The following is a 13,385-nucleotide window of genomic DNA, read 5'->3' as shown; positions in this document are numbered from 1 at the left end:
TCAATCTGCTATTTTGTAAAGTTTGCTATGTCGATGAAACGAGTTTCTAGCCCGTTTCAGTGTGTGACCTTTCACTGTGACCTCTCATTAAATTGTCATAACAGAACCACGCTGTCCTGAAAGGAAGGAAGAATAAGCCATTTATTTGAGCAAAACAGGAAAATGACACCGTCGTGTCCGCAAATATGTGAACATTGCTCTCGGCATGTTTTTAGCTGTACATAAAAATATGCCGTGCAAAATTGGAATGTTTTGTAAACATCAACAAACATTTCAAGCTGACTTGATGATCTGATTGACCCCCCCAACTATATTGCTAACGACATATTCAGTTGAGTTTCCAGTTCCGTTGTGATAGTAAAAATTGAAGCAGGATTGAATGCCTGGCGCTATGAACTTTCAATAAAGTCACTAAATACTGTATTGAGTTGATAGCGCTATGAACTTTCGCTAAAGTCACTAAATACTGCTAAATATTTAGTTAGAGACTAATTTTTAAAAAGTTTATTTGAGGAAAAATAGGCAATTTCACCAATCTCGATGACAATAAAAGTATAGCGTGGAACGTTCATCAATCCTTATGCACTTACAAGTTGTATGAGGAGTGACCGACCTACCCCAACTTTACCGCAAACAACATCTTCAACTGAGTTTCCAGTTCTGTTATGATAGTTAAAATTGACGCATGATAGAATGCCTGGCGCTATGAACTTTCAGCTATGGAGCAGGTTTACTACTAATGGGACGTCTCTGATAGAGTTATCGATTTTCTTCTGCATTACCGATTCTAATTTTTTTAGAAACCTTTAAATATTTAGTTATAGAGTATTTTTTTTTATATTACAAAAAAAAAAAAAATAGGCAATTTCACCAATTTCTGTGGCAATAAAAGTATGATGTGAAATCTTCACCAACATTGGGCCTCCTTGATAGCTTTAAATTTAAGGATCTTGGATTATTGTAAAACAAACTGTGATGCATATTATTTGGATTCGTTGGACGATTATTCTCATCTTGAATGTTATTTTCGCAACATTTCGGTTGATGTAACCTTCAACCTTCTTCAGGTGTATCTTGTCCAACTCAGGAATATTTCTGTTGAACTTGGGAAATTTGGAAAGAATTTCGAACAGAGCCCTTTATCTACTTCACGAGAGTAACATGCTCGTGTTTCAGTGTTAGGACGATACAAAAGTATAATGCAAGGGAAGTAATTTTTTACTTCTTTGGCTAAAGTTGCCTCCCCTTGTTTGTAGTCCTAGACTTTAAATTCTCACGACTTCTCGCGAGATCAACGACTGAAAGTAGAAAGTGTGTGGGGGAGGGATAACAGTGACTTTCAGAATGGAGAAATGAGCATTTTCCTGGTTTGTTCCTGTTATTATACTTGGACTTCTAACCTTTCATGTAATATGTTTAAATTGTCGTTACGTGTGTGTGTCTCCATAATAAACGTATATCGTTATGTAATAGCGAGTGATTTTCTTATTTGTTCGTAATTGTTCCATTCTTTCACCAAGTGCTGCAAACATACCCACGTGAAGGCTGGACAACATGTGGTAAGATATTTTATGCTACATTGATCTTAATGTATCCCACGATATAACAGTCAGCCATGACTGGACAGAGATCCTAAGTAATTCGCGATTGTATTTTTCAGTCGCCCACACTGAGATATAATAGAAACTGATTTTTTCTGGCTAAACCCTATAAAGACTTTGTAACGACCCTAAAAAAAAACCTTAAATTTCAGAAAAAAAGTGTTTTAGTGACTGTTTCAAGAAAAAAACCTGATAAAAAAAAAAATTTCTAAAAAAAGATTGACGAAAAAAAAAACAAAAAATGAAAAAAAAAAAAAAGTGGCTATTTGAAAGGTATGCTTGACAAACATGGGATTTCTCCCCCTCTCACTCCTTCGGAAGCGATCCGGCTGAACTGTTGGTCTTAGAGAAGAATTATAGCAAAACAACAGCTAATTATAGCTAAAAGACCTAGAGGTCTGAAATTTAAAAAAAAAAGCTAAAGGGTAAATTTTTGCTGTAAATACGTATCGGCGACTTAGGTGTGAAGTCGGGCAAAATAGATAACTTTTTTTCTTTCACCCAAAAAGTTTGTATCAAAGTTTTCTTTTCTTTGCAAGTCTCGATATCATGCGTGTTGCTGTCCATTGTGAAAATAATAACAGCACACATTCTCTAATCCCTCCAGCTAAGTGAACCTTAATTTATTTACTTCATATTTTAGTAGAGAACAAGGTAGGTGCTCTTTGATACCTTTTTCATAAAAAAGAGGTTAAATGTTTGGAACATAATGATACTTCTTTGACCCTTTAAATGGGATTACATAATTGTGCAATCGAAGAAATTTATTAACTATTTAAATACAAAGACCTTAATCTTACAATCTCATTCAAACATAAAGTACAAATTTAACCAAATATAGTGATAAACCATATAGAGGTCGTTGTAATTTCCTATTTTTCAGAATTATTTGAATATTAATGCAATTTTCCAGGTCACTTATTTTTACGTAACATTTTTTTTTTTTTTTGCAAGAACATGCTTCTCTAAGCCTATGCTTTCCTACAATGCATTTTTAAGAACTACCGACATATTCTTCTCCGCTATTTCGCTTCCGTTTTGCTATTTCCCTTTCCAACTGGTCATCCTTTCTTATTAGTTTTCTTCCAGTCATATTTGAAGGGGCTTAAAAAATTAAATTTTTTTAGATGTTCAACTTCAATGAACAACAATGGTGTTAGCGTTCGTTGATTTGCAAGTCTGGAAAAAATCAAAACAAATAGAACATAATTAGGTAGAGAATTTAAAGAGAATCGATGGTTTTAAGTATCCACATTTCAACAGACGTATATCAGATACTTAAATACTTATTTTCACAATAAATACTTTGAATTCAGCAATGATTTTTTTTTTTTTATTCTTCTTGATGTTTTACGTGTTTTGCAACAAAAATGTAAAATTTTCAATTTTTGGTGCTTATGTTGTTCTTCCATCGAACATGTCATTTAAAATGCATTTTTTAATAAAATACCTAACGAAATTATTATTTTAAAGTAAAATGAACCCATGGTGATAATCTTGGTGGTAATAGTGCCATTATATTCAAATTAAACTTTTCAGCTACCAATTGCCATGACAAATAACTGAGAGTCCATCCTTCAAACTCCTCGGCTTAACATTCACAGAAAAATGAATTGGAACAAATATATAAAGGATACTGCCAAGTCTGCCACAAAAAGTTAGACTTCCTCTACTGTGCTAGAAAACTACTCACACTGGAGAGTATCCTATATCTTTACAAAGCCACAATTCGCTCATGCATGGATTATTGTTGTCACATTTGGACTAGTGCATCTATCATCTTAGATAGGGTTAAAAAAAAAAAAGAAAAAAAAAGTCAATTATAAATCCCACACTATCAACCAAGTCACAACCTCAGCCCCCTTGCTGCAATGTTGCATCCCTGTGCATGTTTTATAAGTACTTTAATGGAATGTGCTCTGATAAACTTGTAGCACATGTGCCTCCCTCGACGTACAACCCCCCAACCAACCCGACAAGCAGCAAAATTCCACTCCTTCACTAGATGCCGGAAAGCCTTCTACTGTAATATTTTCTCTCGGACAGCTGGACTTCAGAATTCCCTCCCTGTTTCCTACTTTCTTGACTGCACTAACCTGCAAAAGTTTAAATGTAATGTGAACAGACACCTCGCTACTCAACTCCCTAGTCCACCATTAGACATGATCCCGAATAGTAGCCTCTTTAATTTCAAGTGGCAATATGCTATGTTTGGGATGAAAATGAGTAAAAAAATATATTAAAAAAGTTTTTGGTAAAAAAATGTTTTTCCAATTATATTTCATTCTGTGTATACTAATCCCCTTTGCTTAAAAGCTCAATATATGCTAAATAGAAAAGTAGAGCATATATAAAACAATAACAGTTACATTCGAAGATCCAAATATTTATTTTTTATGCAAAACAGCTCCTCCAGCAGGTTAAAATTTTTGTACATTTTTTACAAATCCGTTTCGTTATGCAAAAACAATGTTATTATTATGTCAATATCGTCAATGTCTTATATTAAAAAAAAAATATATATTAAGAAAAAAAACACAAAAAAGAAAATAACGTCTGCAAATAAGTTAAAATGGACTGATTTGAAAAATGATTCAATTTGACAATGAATATGTTATGAAACTTATTTTTTTGTAAGGACCTCAATAATGAAACAAAGAAAATAACTGTTCATAAATCAATTTTGTTAGTAGAAAAAAATGTTAATATTAAAGAATAAAATATAAAAACATTTACAAGTTAACAAAAAGAAAAAAGAAAATAAGGTTTATAAAGGAAGAACAAAACAAAAAGATATTCTAAAAAAACACAAAAAAAACCAAAAAAAACGGATCTTAAATATTTTCTTTGTAATCTTAATTAAAAACATTTTAAGTTCATTAAACAAAAAATGAGAGACAAAAAAAGAAAAATGTTATGTAAAAGAAATAGAGAGCAACAAAAATTAAATGGGGGCGGGAAAAAAAGAAAAAAGTAAAACATTACGGTAGACCAAAAGGGAAATATTTACATTTATTTTTTTCAATATTATTTTGGAAAAAATAAATAATTATTATTCATTTTGACTTTTTTTTTTTTATTTGTTGCTTTGCATCTCAATGTTGTTATTTCTTAGATTTTATGATCATCAAATAAGCAAAATAAAAATAAAAAATAAAAAAATGATTGTCTTACTCTTAGAAGATTTGAACAGAAATCCCATATTCTTGAAAGTATATCTACAATATTCAGTCTATTTTAGTTCTAGAAAAAGAAACTTCCAAATATGTAGGTGAATGGAGTGTGAATCCTGTATTTCATTGTTGATTTCCGATTCATTCTGTCTGTTTATATGTCCAGCTAAAATTGTAATTTGGCAGTGTAAGTCAACTTAAAAAAAGTTAATATCCATTTGTTCATAAACTGGACTTCTGGTTTTGCTCGTTATGAGGATCAACGGCTTCGGCCCGAAACAACGTGCGAGGCGATCACGGCAAATGAGTACACACATGTATCTTCACAAATGAGTACACACATCTATCTTATTTTGGGGATATCTTAGTAAATGCTAATCAAATGTTCCAGAATCAATGCCTCTGTTCAGTCTCAAAAGAAAAAGGATACCCCCTTCTAGGGGCAACTGCACATGTAATTGTGAAGCAAGGGTTGTGCAATCCTCTAACCACACCTACCCTGAGTCGGCACTGTTTGAGTCCAAGGAGAAGGAAGGCAAGGAGAAGTCTAGGACGACTGGAAACAATGCTAAGGCAAAAGAAGAGCACATACAGCACCTGGTATTTCCAAATGGTCACCCATTTTAGTACTGACCAGGCTCAACATTGCTTAACTTGGGTGATCCAGCGGGGAACCAGTGTGTCAACGTGATTATGCCATATATGCTTCAGAATACAATGTCGGATACATAACCCAAGGTTTTATTTATTCTATATAGTCACAGCTTGCAAGAAAGACAAGTTCATTCCTGAATTTCCTTCATGAAAGCAAATTTAATTTATAATCATTATGTACACACCTGTTCATACTAGTTCATAATTCACTTGAGAGGCGGCAGCAATGAAGTGGATAATGACGTGGATGGAAAACTTGAGTTTACCAATGCCAAGTTCAAACAAAATCAGTTTCATAGTATTGTTTTTACTACAGGTGTTGGCAAACTTCATGTGGTTCCTACCGCAACTGAGTATTTCTAGGGTGCAAAATGGTGTAACGTCAGTATAAAGAATATCGTCATGTTATAAATCCCATCAATCTACGTTTTTGTAAATCCATGCCTGTGCCGTTCTCTTGCCTGGTAATATTACCGATGATTTACATATATTTCAGTACCAAGACAAACGTTTTAAGCATGCTTATTTTACAAAAAATAATTTGTTTTTTTTAAATTTAGAGAAATGGAAATGTATTACAAATGTAAAAAAAAAAAAAATTAACATAAAAAGGGAAATAAAAATGTCCGATGTCAATACCATTTCAGGAAGGTAACAATAAATAATACAAGCTAACTAATGAAATGTCCCTTTTCAAAACCAACATGAAACAGATACATTGAAGACATTGACAAGACTGCTGTAAAGAAGGTGAGCTCCCTCTACCCTGCTAGACAATTACTCCCAGCAGAGAGCATCATATATATATATTTACAAAGTCACAGACTCATACCACTAGTCTCACTCTTAGGCAGGGTGGAAAAAAAAAATCAAATAGTTGTGCTAAATTCCTACAGCTGCATATCTAGATAACGGAGATATTAAAGCTGGCATAGTGATATGGGACAAGAAAGAAAAAGAAGCAACCTTATTAGAAGTTAGTGTCCTCAATAATGCTGGATTAAACAGAGTTGAGAGGGGATATGATGATGAAATACCAACGTCTTATGTACGACATGAAAAACTGGAATCTTAGGAAGATTTCCATTTCAATAATTATAGGAGCAACCGGACTCATGAAAAATAGTTCTAAAAACTACCTGGCAAATATATCCAGTGAATCAAGTGCAAGAGATATACAAACAATTGCATTGTTAGACTGTTAGAATCTTTAAAAAGCAGGATCTGCTAGAAAGACCTTATCCTGCCTTGACAGAATTCAAAATAGACTTCGCAGCCTAGTAGGGGATGCCCTTTTCTCTTCCCCACAACCTCTTTCTCACAGAAGAGATGTTGCAAGCCTGTCTTTGCTTTATCATTATTTTCATGGCATGGTCACTCCTTGTCAAACTTTCATGAGAAACACTCGTCTAGCTGAAAACACTATGAATCATTTCCCCCACTCTTTATCCGTACCTAAACATAGAGTCCATGAACAAAGTTTCTTTCTTAGAACTGCACACCTGTGGAACTGTCTTCTGTTTGCCTGTTTTCCAGCGGATTACAATATGGTTCGGGACAAGATCAAAGTGTAGTATCTGTTCTTCAGATGCTGCACTTCTATTTCTTGCTCTCTTTCGGTGGAGGAGAAATCCTTCACGACTGAGACAATTTTTATTTTTGTACCTTTTCTCCACGTTAAAAAACGATCCTGGTGTTTAACTGTCCCGTGGGGAGGCATAGTAAATAGGTACAATACGGTTGTCTTCAAGTTCAACGTAAACAAGTTCTTGAGTCGTTCCGCTTAAATAATCCAATTTACCAAATTTACACTATTAACGATTCCTATGATATTGTCCCATTGACTACTGTACACCATTGACTAATGTACACTCTTAAACCTCTGGGCCTTGATAAATGGAGATTCTATGTAAAAAAAAAAAAAATCTCTTGGTTAAAATCAGATCAATTGATGATCCATTTCAACTTGAGAGAAAGAAAGTCACATAGAGCAAGGTCAAACTATTAGAGAAACTGCTTCTATACAGAGATGGTCTTCTCTGCTAAAAATACTGAGAGATTTTGTGAGCAAGTGTGTTGTCATGACGAACAAGGAGATGCGATAGCAGTGTCAGAATTTTGGCGGAATTTTTTACACCCCCAACAAAAAACTGCGAATAAAATATAAAAAACTCGTAATTTCTCTTTTTAAAGTGGGTTGTTTATTTTCTTTATGGAATATACTTCCAAAATAAACTATTAAAGTTATTTAAAACATAATAAAAATATTATTTTTTATTTTTTAAAAGACCGTGTAGACAAAATGTCCGCGTATTCAATCACCGCGAGCGAATATTTTGTCAACACGGTTTTTTAACAAATAAGAAATAATATTTTTATTATGTTTCAAACAACTTTAATAGTTTATTTTGAAAGTATATTCCATAAAGAAAATAAACAACCCACTTTTAAAAGAGAAATTACGAGTTTTTTATATTTTATTCGCAGTTTTGTCTTAGGGGTGTCAAATTTGCAATGGCGATTTTCCCAAAGATTCTGACGCTGCTAGAGATGCGAACAAATATCCAATGATTATAGAAAGTTAAGATTAAATTCACATACTCCTAAGACATCAATTCAGAAGATAATACAATCTGCTTATCCTTCTTTTGCCCTTAGCTCCAATAGGATACCCAGTCTTGTTACCTTGTAGACACACCACACATATATTGGGGGGTGGGGGAAGGTAAGTTTTAACAAAACAAAAAGGAGGTAATCATCATTATTATTACCGACATAAATTATTCTAAAAGGAAATATCGTATAGGGAAATTATTTAAAAACATATCAAAAGGAAAGAAAGTAGTATTCACCCTAGGTGGGTTGAACTGGCTTCCTCCAAAGGAGGAAGTTTCTAGGGAATATTAAATTCAAACGCGGTCCCCAGTCATATGCATATCCTAGTTGAGGGAGATGATAACGTTCTGCATACAGTGCCTGGTATTTTCAAATTATTCTGATCTGATGACATGCGTTGTGGGGAAGAGTATTGTCTTGCAGGGAAAGGAGGATCTTTTTGCTGATCTTGATTTTCATAACTTCTTTTGATTTCCTCAAAAGTGAATCATAAAGGCTCCTGTAACTGAAGTATCCTTTTGCCAGGAAATCCGTCATCAATATTCCATCCTGGTCCCAGGAGATTGTGAGCATGATCTTGTCAGCGGAGGGAGGATTGTATTGCTGCTTTCTTTGGAGGTGGCAAGTCCAAGTATTTCTGCTATATTGACTGGTCTTTGATCTCTCGATATAATGAGTCTTTGGAAAAAACTGACTCGATCTCTTGGCACATTTCCAAACTCATCTTTAAACACTCAATGTGGTCTCGCTTCTTGAAAGGTGTCAGCAACCTGGGAATCCATCTGGCAGACACCTTATGTATATGTTATAGTTACGAATTATATTTTTCCATAAACTCTGTACTAATCTTGACCTCTCAGGCTATTTGACGAATAGTCACATGATCTTCCAAAATGGCAGCCTCAACTTTACTGATGGCAGAAGGGGGGGGGGGTCTGTTTCCATAGATTTCCGACCATATTACGTTTCTAAATTTTTTGAGATGACTGGTTATTCATATTATTTGGATTCTTCAGACTACTGTTCTCATCTTGAACGCCATTTTCACGTTTCGGTCAATGTAACTTCCAACCTTCTTCAGATGTATCTTGTTGAACACTCGAATTTGGATTAAATTTTGAACAGAATCCTTTATTTACTTCACAGGGGTAGCATACTCTTGTTCCATCAGCCATGAGTGGATAAATGTTACATAAGTAATTTATAATTGGATTTTTGAAGGAGGTTGGAGGTTACATCCACTGAAACGTTGCAAAAATGACATTGAAGATGAGGACAGTAGTCCGAAGAATCTAAATACATATTTCTAACCATGTTTGAATTCAGGATACGTTTTACAAGGTCATATGATGGAGCATTATTACCGTACGTTTCTTCCATTTCATCAAATCTCCTGCGTCCTTTCAAATATAAAAACTGGATCATTATGTGACACACAAGATTCATTTTCACATCTGAATCAGTTCAAACATGTGTAAATCAAAAACTGATTAGTTCTGAGCTGTAATTTGCTACATAAACCATAGAGATATAAATCATTGCACACGAAAATTTTTTAACTAGATCAGACAAATGGAAGTAGGTCAGAGACCTTACTTGTTGAACACCCCTCATAAATGCAACCTTATAGCAAAATGCAAAATTTTCAACGCTTTCAGACGATTATAATTATGCAGGTAGGTAGAAAACTAGATTTTCTTGCATTTGGCAAGGGTTATTTGTGTATATATTTTCTTTGTTTCAGATTTCTTGGTTGTTATCTTTACTGCATGATTGACATACTTTCTTTAACATAATTTATGTCGGTAATAGAAATGATTACCCAAAGGATTGTATAAGCGAACAATAGAGCGGGAAGGCATCGATTTCTTTTGCAATGCGAATTATCAAAGTAATTAGATGCCATTATAGATTGCCAGGAGACATCTCGTCAAGACGTAAGTCAACAGATATAAGCAACATCATGCTAAATAAAGAACGCGTGTAAAAAAAAAAATAGCGAGTTAGGGCGCGAAAATCAGACTATCCAGAGAGAAAGAAATGAGAATTGTTAATTTGTGTGCCAAGAACGACATATATCATGCCAACCATTTTGTTAAATGCGAGGGAGGCACAGAGAGAGAGAGGTTGAGAGTGTAGGCGCATGGCTTATTTTCTTTTTGGTCAGGCATGATTGCTAAACCATCAACTGCAATGTCCAACTCGTTACTAACCGCATCACCCTTTGATGTTTTGTCTTCAGGTTCTGCGTCAGGATCGATATATTCCTGCAACCCGGCAAGAGAGAGACAAAAATAACTTGTTCAAGGATATTGAATTAGAAATTTTAAAAACAAAATCTTAGGCTAAGAAGCTTTCTGAAACCTAAAAGGGAATGAAAGAATGTAGTATCAATTTCCGGAGTTAGTAGAGGACGTTAGGTGCGGACAAATAAGAATGTATAATCAGGAAATAGAGTTACATTATTTGGATTATTCAAAAAACCATTTTCATCTTCAAAATTGTATTCTTAGTATCGCCCGCACTGGGTATTGAACCTTTGACCTCCAGAAGAGACGTTATTTAGAATTGAATTTTACCTAGTACTTTATCTGTTATGCCACGGATCCTTGCGGACAATACTAAGAGTACAATTAAATAAATTAAATTTGTTTGAAATCAGGTGCAAATTGCCAAATTCAATGTTATTTTTACGTTTATGTAACCTCCAACCGCCTTCAGATGTATCTTGTCAAATTTGGGAATATCTAATTTCGAATAGAACCCTTTATTCAATATACAGCGGTAGCATGCTCTTGTTCCGTCAGCCATGTCTGTAGAACTGTATTTTGAGTGCTGCCCATACCGAGGATTGAACCCTGAATGAATAATCCAAATAACACAACTATGATATTGTTCAAAATACAGTTGTTAAGTAATTTAGCAACACAAAATTGAAAAGAAATGCGCTCAATGTTTCATAAGAGTTCACAACGCAACATTTTTGAAGAAGGTCACCGGACAAACGCTCAAAATGAGGAGTTAAGACTTGAGTTATCTCCCCTTGTCGATGTATAAAGGGAAGTCTGTTTCGATTGATTTTCTCTTGGCTGTTGTTGTTTCCTGTGACAAGATGGCGGTTTAGCTGAGATTGAGTGTTTGAAGGAAGAAGTACATTAACAGAAGAAACCAGTTCAGAAACTAAAAAAAAAAAAAAAAAAAAAAAAAAAAAAAAAAGATACAAATTACTAATCCCAAAAAGGACAAAGTGTCGCAGTCACATATTTTGTAATATCATTTATTTTTCTCACTGTAAGCAGACAGTTTTCCTATCGGCTAATCAGAAGTACTGATGTAGGAACACAGAAATTGGCTGGATATGCTTGTAGCGTCAATATAATCATCTTTACACACCCAAGATGGAAAAGGAAACAACATATGGTGTCTTAACTTCAACTCGTATACGAGTTATGTAGACAGAAGTTGCAATGGTTGAGCGAACTACAAACTTTTGACATATCAGAATTCTAAGTTGTTGCATCAATTTTGCTAATATGACAGGGAAAACTAAACTTTCAAGTTTTGGCATGACAACTCATTGATGAGAAGGAAAACTCCAAAATAATAGCACTCGTTCTGTTTATCACATAATTACTAGGTGCCTTCAATAATTTTCCAGACTTTTTTGTGCAGGCATTTAAATTGTCATAGACTTCTGAAAATTCAGTATGTTATTGCTATACACCTTATGAGATGACTGACCAATTTTTATGATTTCAGGTTCAAACCAACAGCTACAGCAGGAATTGGAATACACCCTACTAAAACCCGATAGTCACAGCCGATGAATTTCAAAGATGCAATCTGCACATGAGGACACTTTAGAAGAATGATATGCAATAAAATTCTGTTTTAAACTTGGAAAAAATGCCAGAGAAACGTATAGAATGCTTCAGACTGCTTTTGGACCATCTTTCATGAATCGAGCATCAGTTTTTGAGTGAAGAAATTCAAGGAAGGCGGGAAGTCGGAAGGATGCTGGGAGGTGGAGGAAGAGTAAGGAAGTCAGAACACCAGAGTTAATCGGCTAAATAAAAAATTTCATAGATAAGGACTTTTATGTGTCTGTAGAGATAAGTGTACAGTTTGATGTCAGTGTGGGACTGTACACACAATTATTCGCAGGAAACTGACGATGTGTGAAGTTTGCTCAAAGAAGATCAAAAAGAAAGATGGGCATCAAGACAGTTCCTCATCCTCCTTATAGTTCAGACCTTGCTCCTTGTGACTTTTGGTTATTCCCTAAGCTCAAAACCTTAGAGGCTGTCGTTATGAAACAATTGAGGAGATGAAAGAGGCTGTGACAATGGTCATTGACACGCTCACACAAGAGGACTTCCACGGGGCCTTCTAGAGTTGTTGGAATGGTACAACAAGTGCATTGCAGCCAAAGGAGATTACTTTGAAGGGGACTAGAGTTTCATGTGTGTACTATCAATAAAAGTGCCCATACGAAAAAGTCTGGAAACTTATTGAAGGCATCTCGTATTTCCAAATTTTTTCTTTTGGCCTTGCAGGGTTGGTTAAAAAGAATGTGCAGTTGACGTTTGCATAACCTTCATTGCACAATAAAACCTTGTTGCTTCGGAGTGGCCGGAGCGGCAAAACAGAAGTATAATCTTTCCTTCTCTCTATATCTTAATAATTATAAAACTCTTGTGGACCGTCCAGGTGTCCTTGCTTGCTTGAATTCTAGTATTATAATAAAGTCATATTCTTGTCTGCTTGCAATTTTATTAACATGTACAAAAAGTACACGGTTTCACAAATTAATTTTCAAACTGAAAACGGACTTTTTATACACTTTTTTTTTTTTTTTTTAGCATGATCAGGGCTCTATGGACAAACTTATCTTTAGTTAACCTTTGACAACTAAATATTTTCGTTTACTAGCCAAATAGGAAAGTTACTAGTCAAACCCACATGATTTTTAGAATATTACATGTTCATTTTGTGATTAAGATTTTTCTGTATAGTTTTAAATAAGTGTAATTCTAAATATACAACAAATTTTATGTTGATACTTGAAGTTATAAACATTATAATTTCTTCAGATATTTTTTTTAAACAGCCTTCGTTAAAAAAAAGTATATTGTTCTAGTAAACTTTTCTTGTTTAAATAATTTAACTTTGTTTTATTAAAAAAAAAGAAAAAAAAAAATTTTTCACTCAGTAGTAAGCTTTGGAAGATTGTCAGTGAAAGAAATGCAATCACCAAAAGATGTTTCATTATTTCTAGTCGCCATTTTGAAAAGTCACATGCAAATGATGATTTCTATAGATATACCATGTATTCAAAAGA

At 34.2% G+C, this 13,385-nt stretch overlaps 1 protein-coding gene and 1 pseudogene across 4 annotated transcripts in view; both read right to left on the bottom strand.

The window, feature by feature from the left end:
• The window catches only part of LOC145263112 (uncharacterized), a 206,576-nt gene that overhangs the window by 65,006 nt on the left and 128,185 nt on the right, over nucleotides 1-13,385 (bottom strand). For 3 of the 4 annotated variants that reach the window (XM_080120051.1, XM_080120052.1, XM_080120053.1), the window contains exon 4: nucleotides 10,258-10,311. The exons of the other annotated variant lie outside the window; for it this stretch is intronic. In XM_080120051.1, the coding sequence (XP_079976177.1) occupies nucleotides 10,258-10,311 (54 nt within the window). The remainder of the gene's footprint in view (nucleotides 1-10,257; nucleotides 10,312-13,385) is intronic. 4 annotated transcript variants of the gene reach the window in all.
• Nucleotides 5,360-5,478, bottom strand: LOC145263521 (5S ribosomal RNA; annotated as a pseudogene).

This window comes from Euprymna scolopes, chromosome 38 (assembly GCF_053919585.1).
Source record: "Euprymna scolopes isolate OS-2025 chromosome 38, ASM5391958v1, whole genome shotgun sequence".
NCBI lineage: Eukaryota > Metazoa > Mollusca > Cephalopoda > Sepiida > Sepiolidae > Euprymna > Euprymna scolopes.
This window is presented reverse-complemented; position numbering and strand designations above follow the sequence as displayed.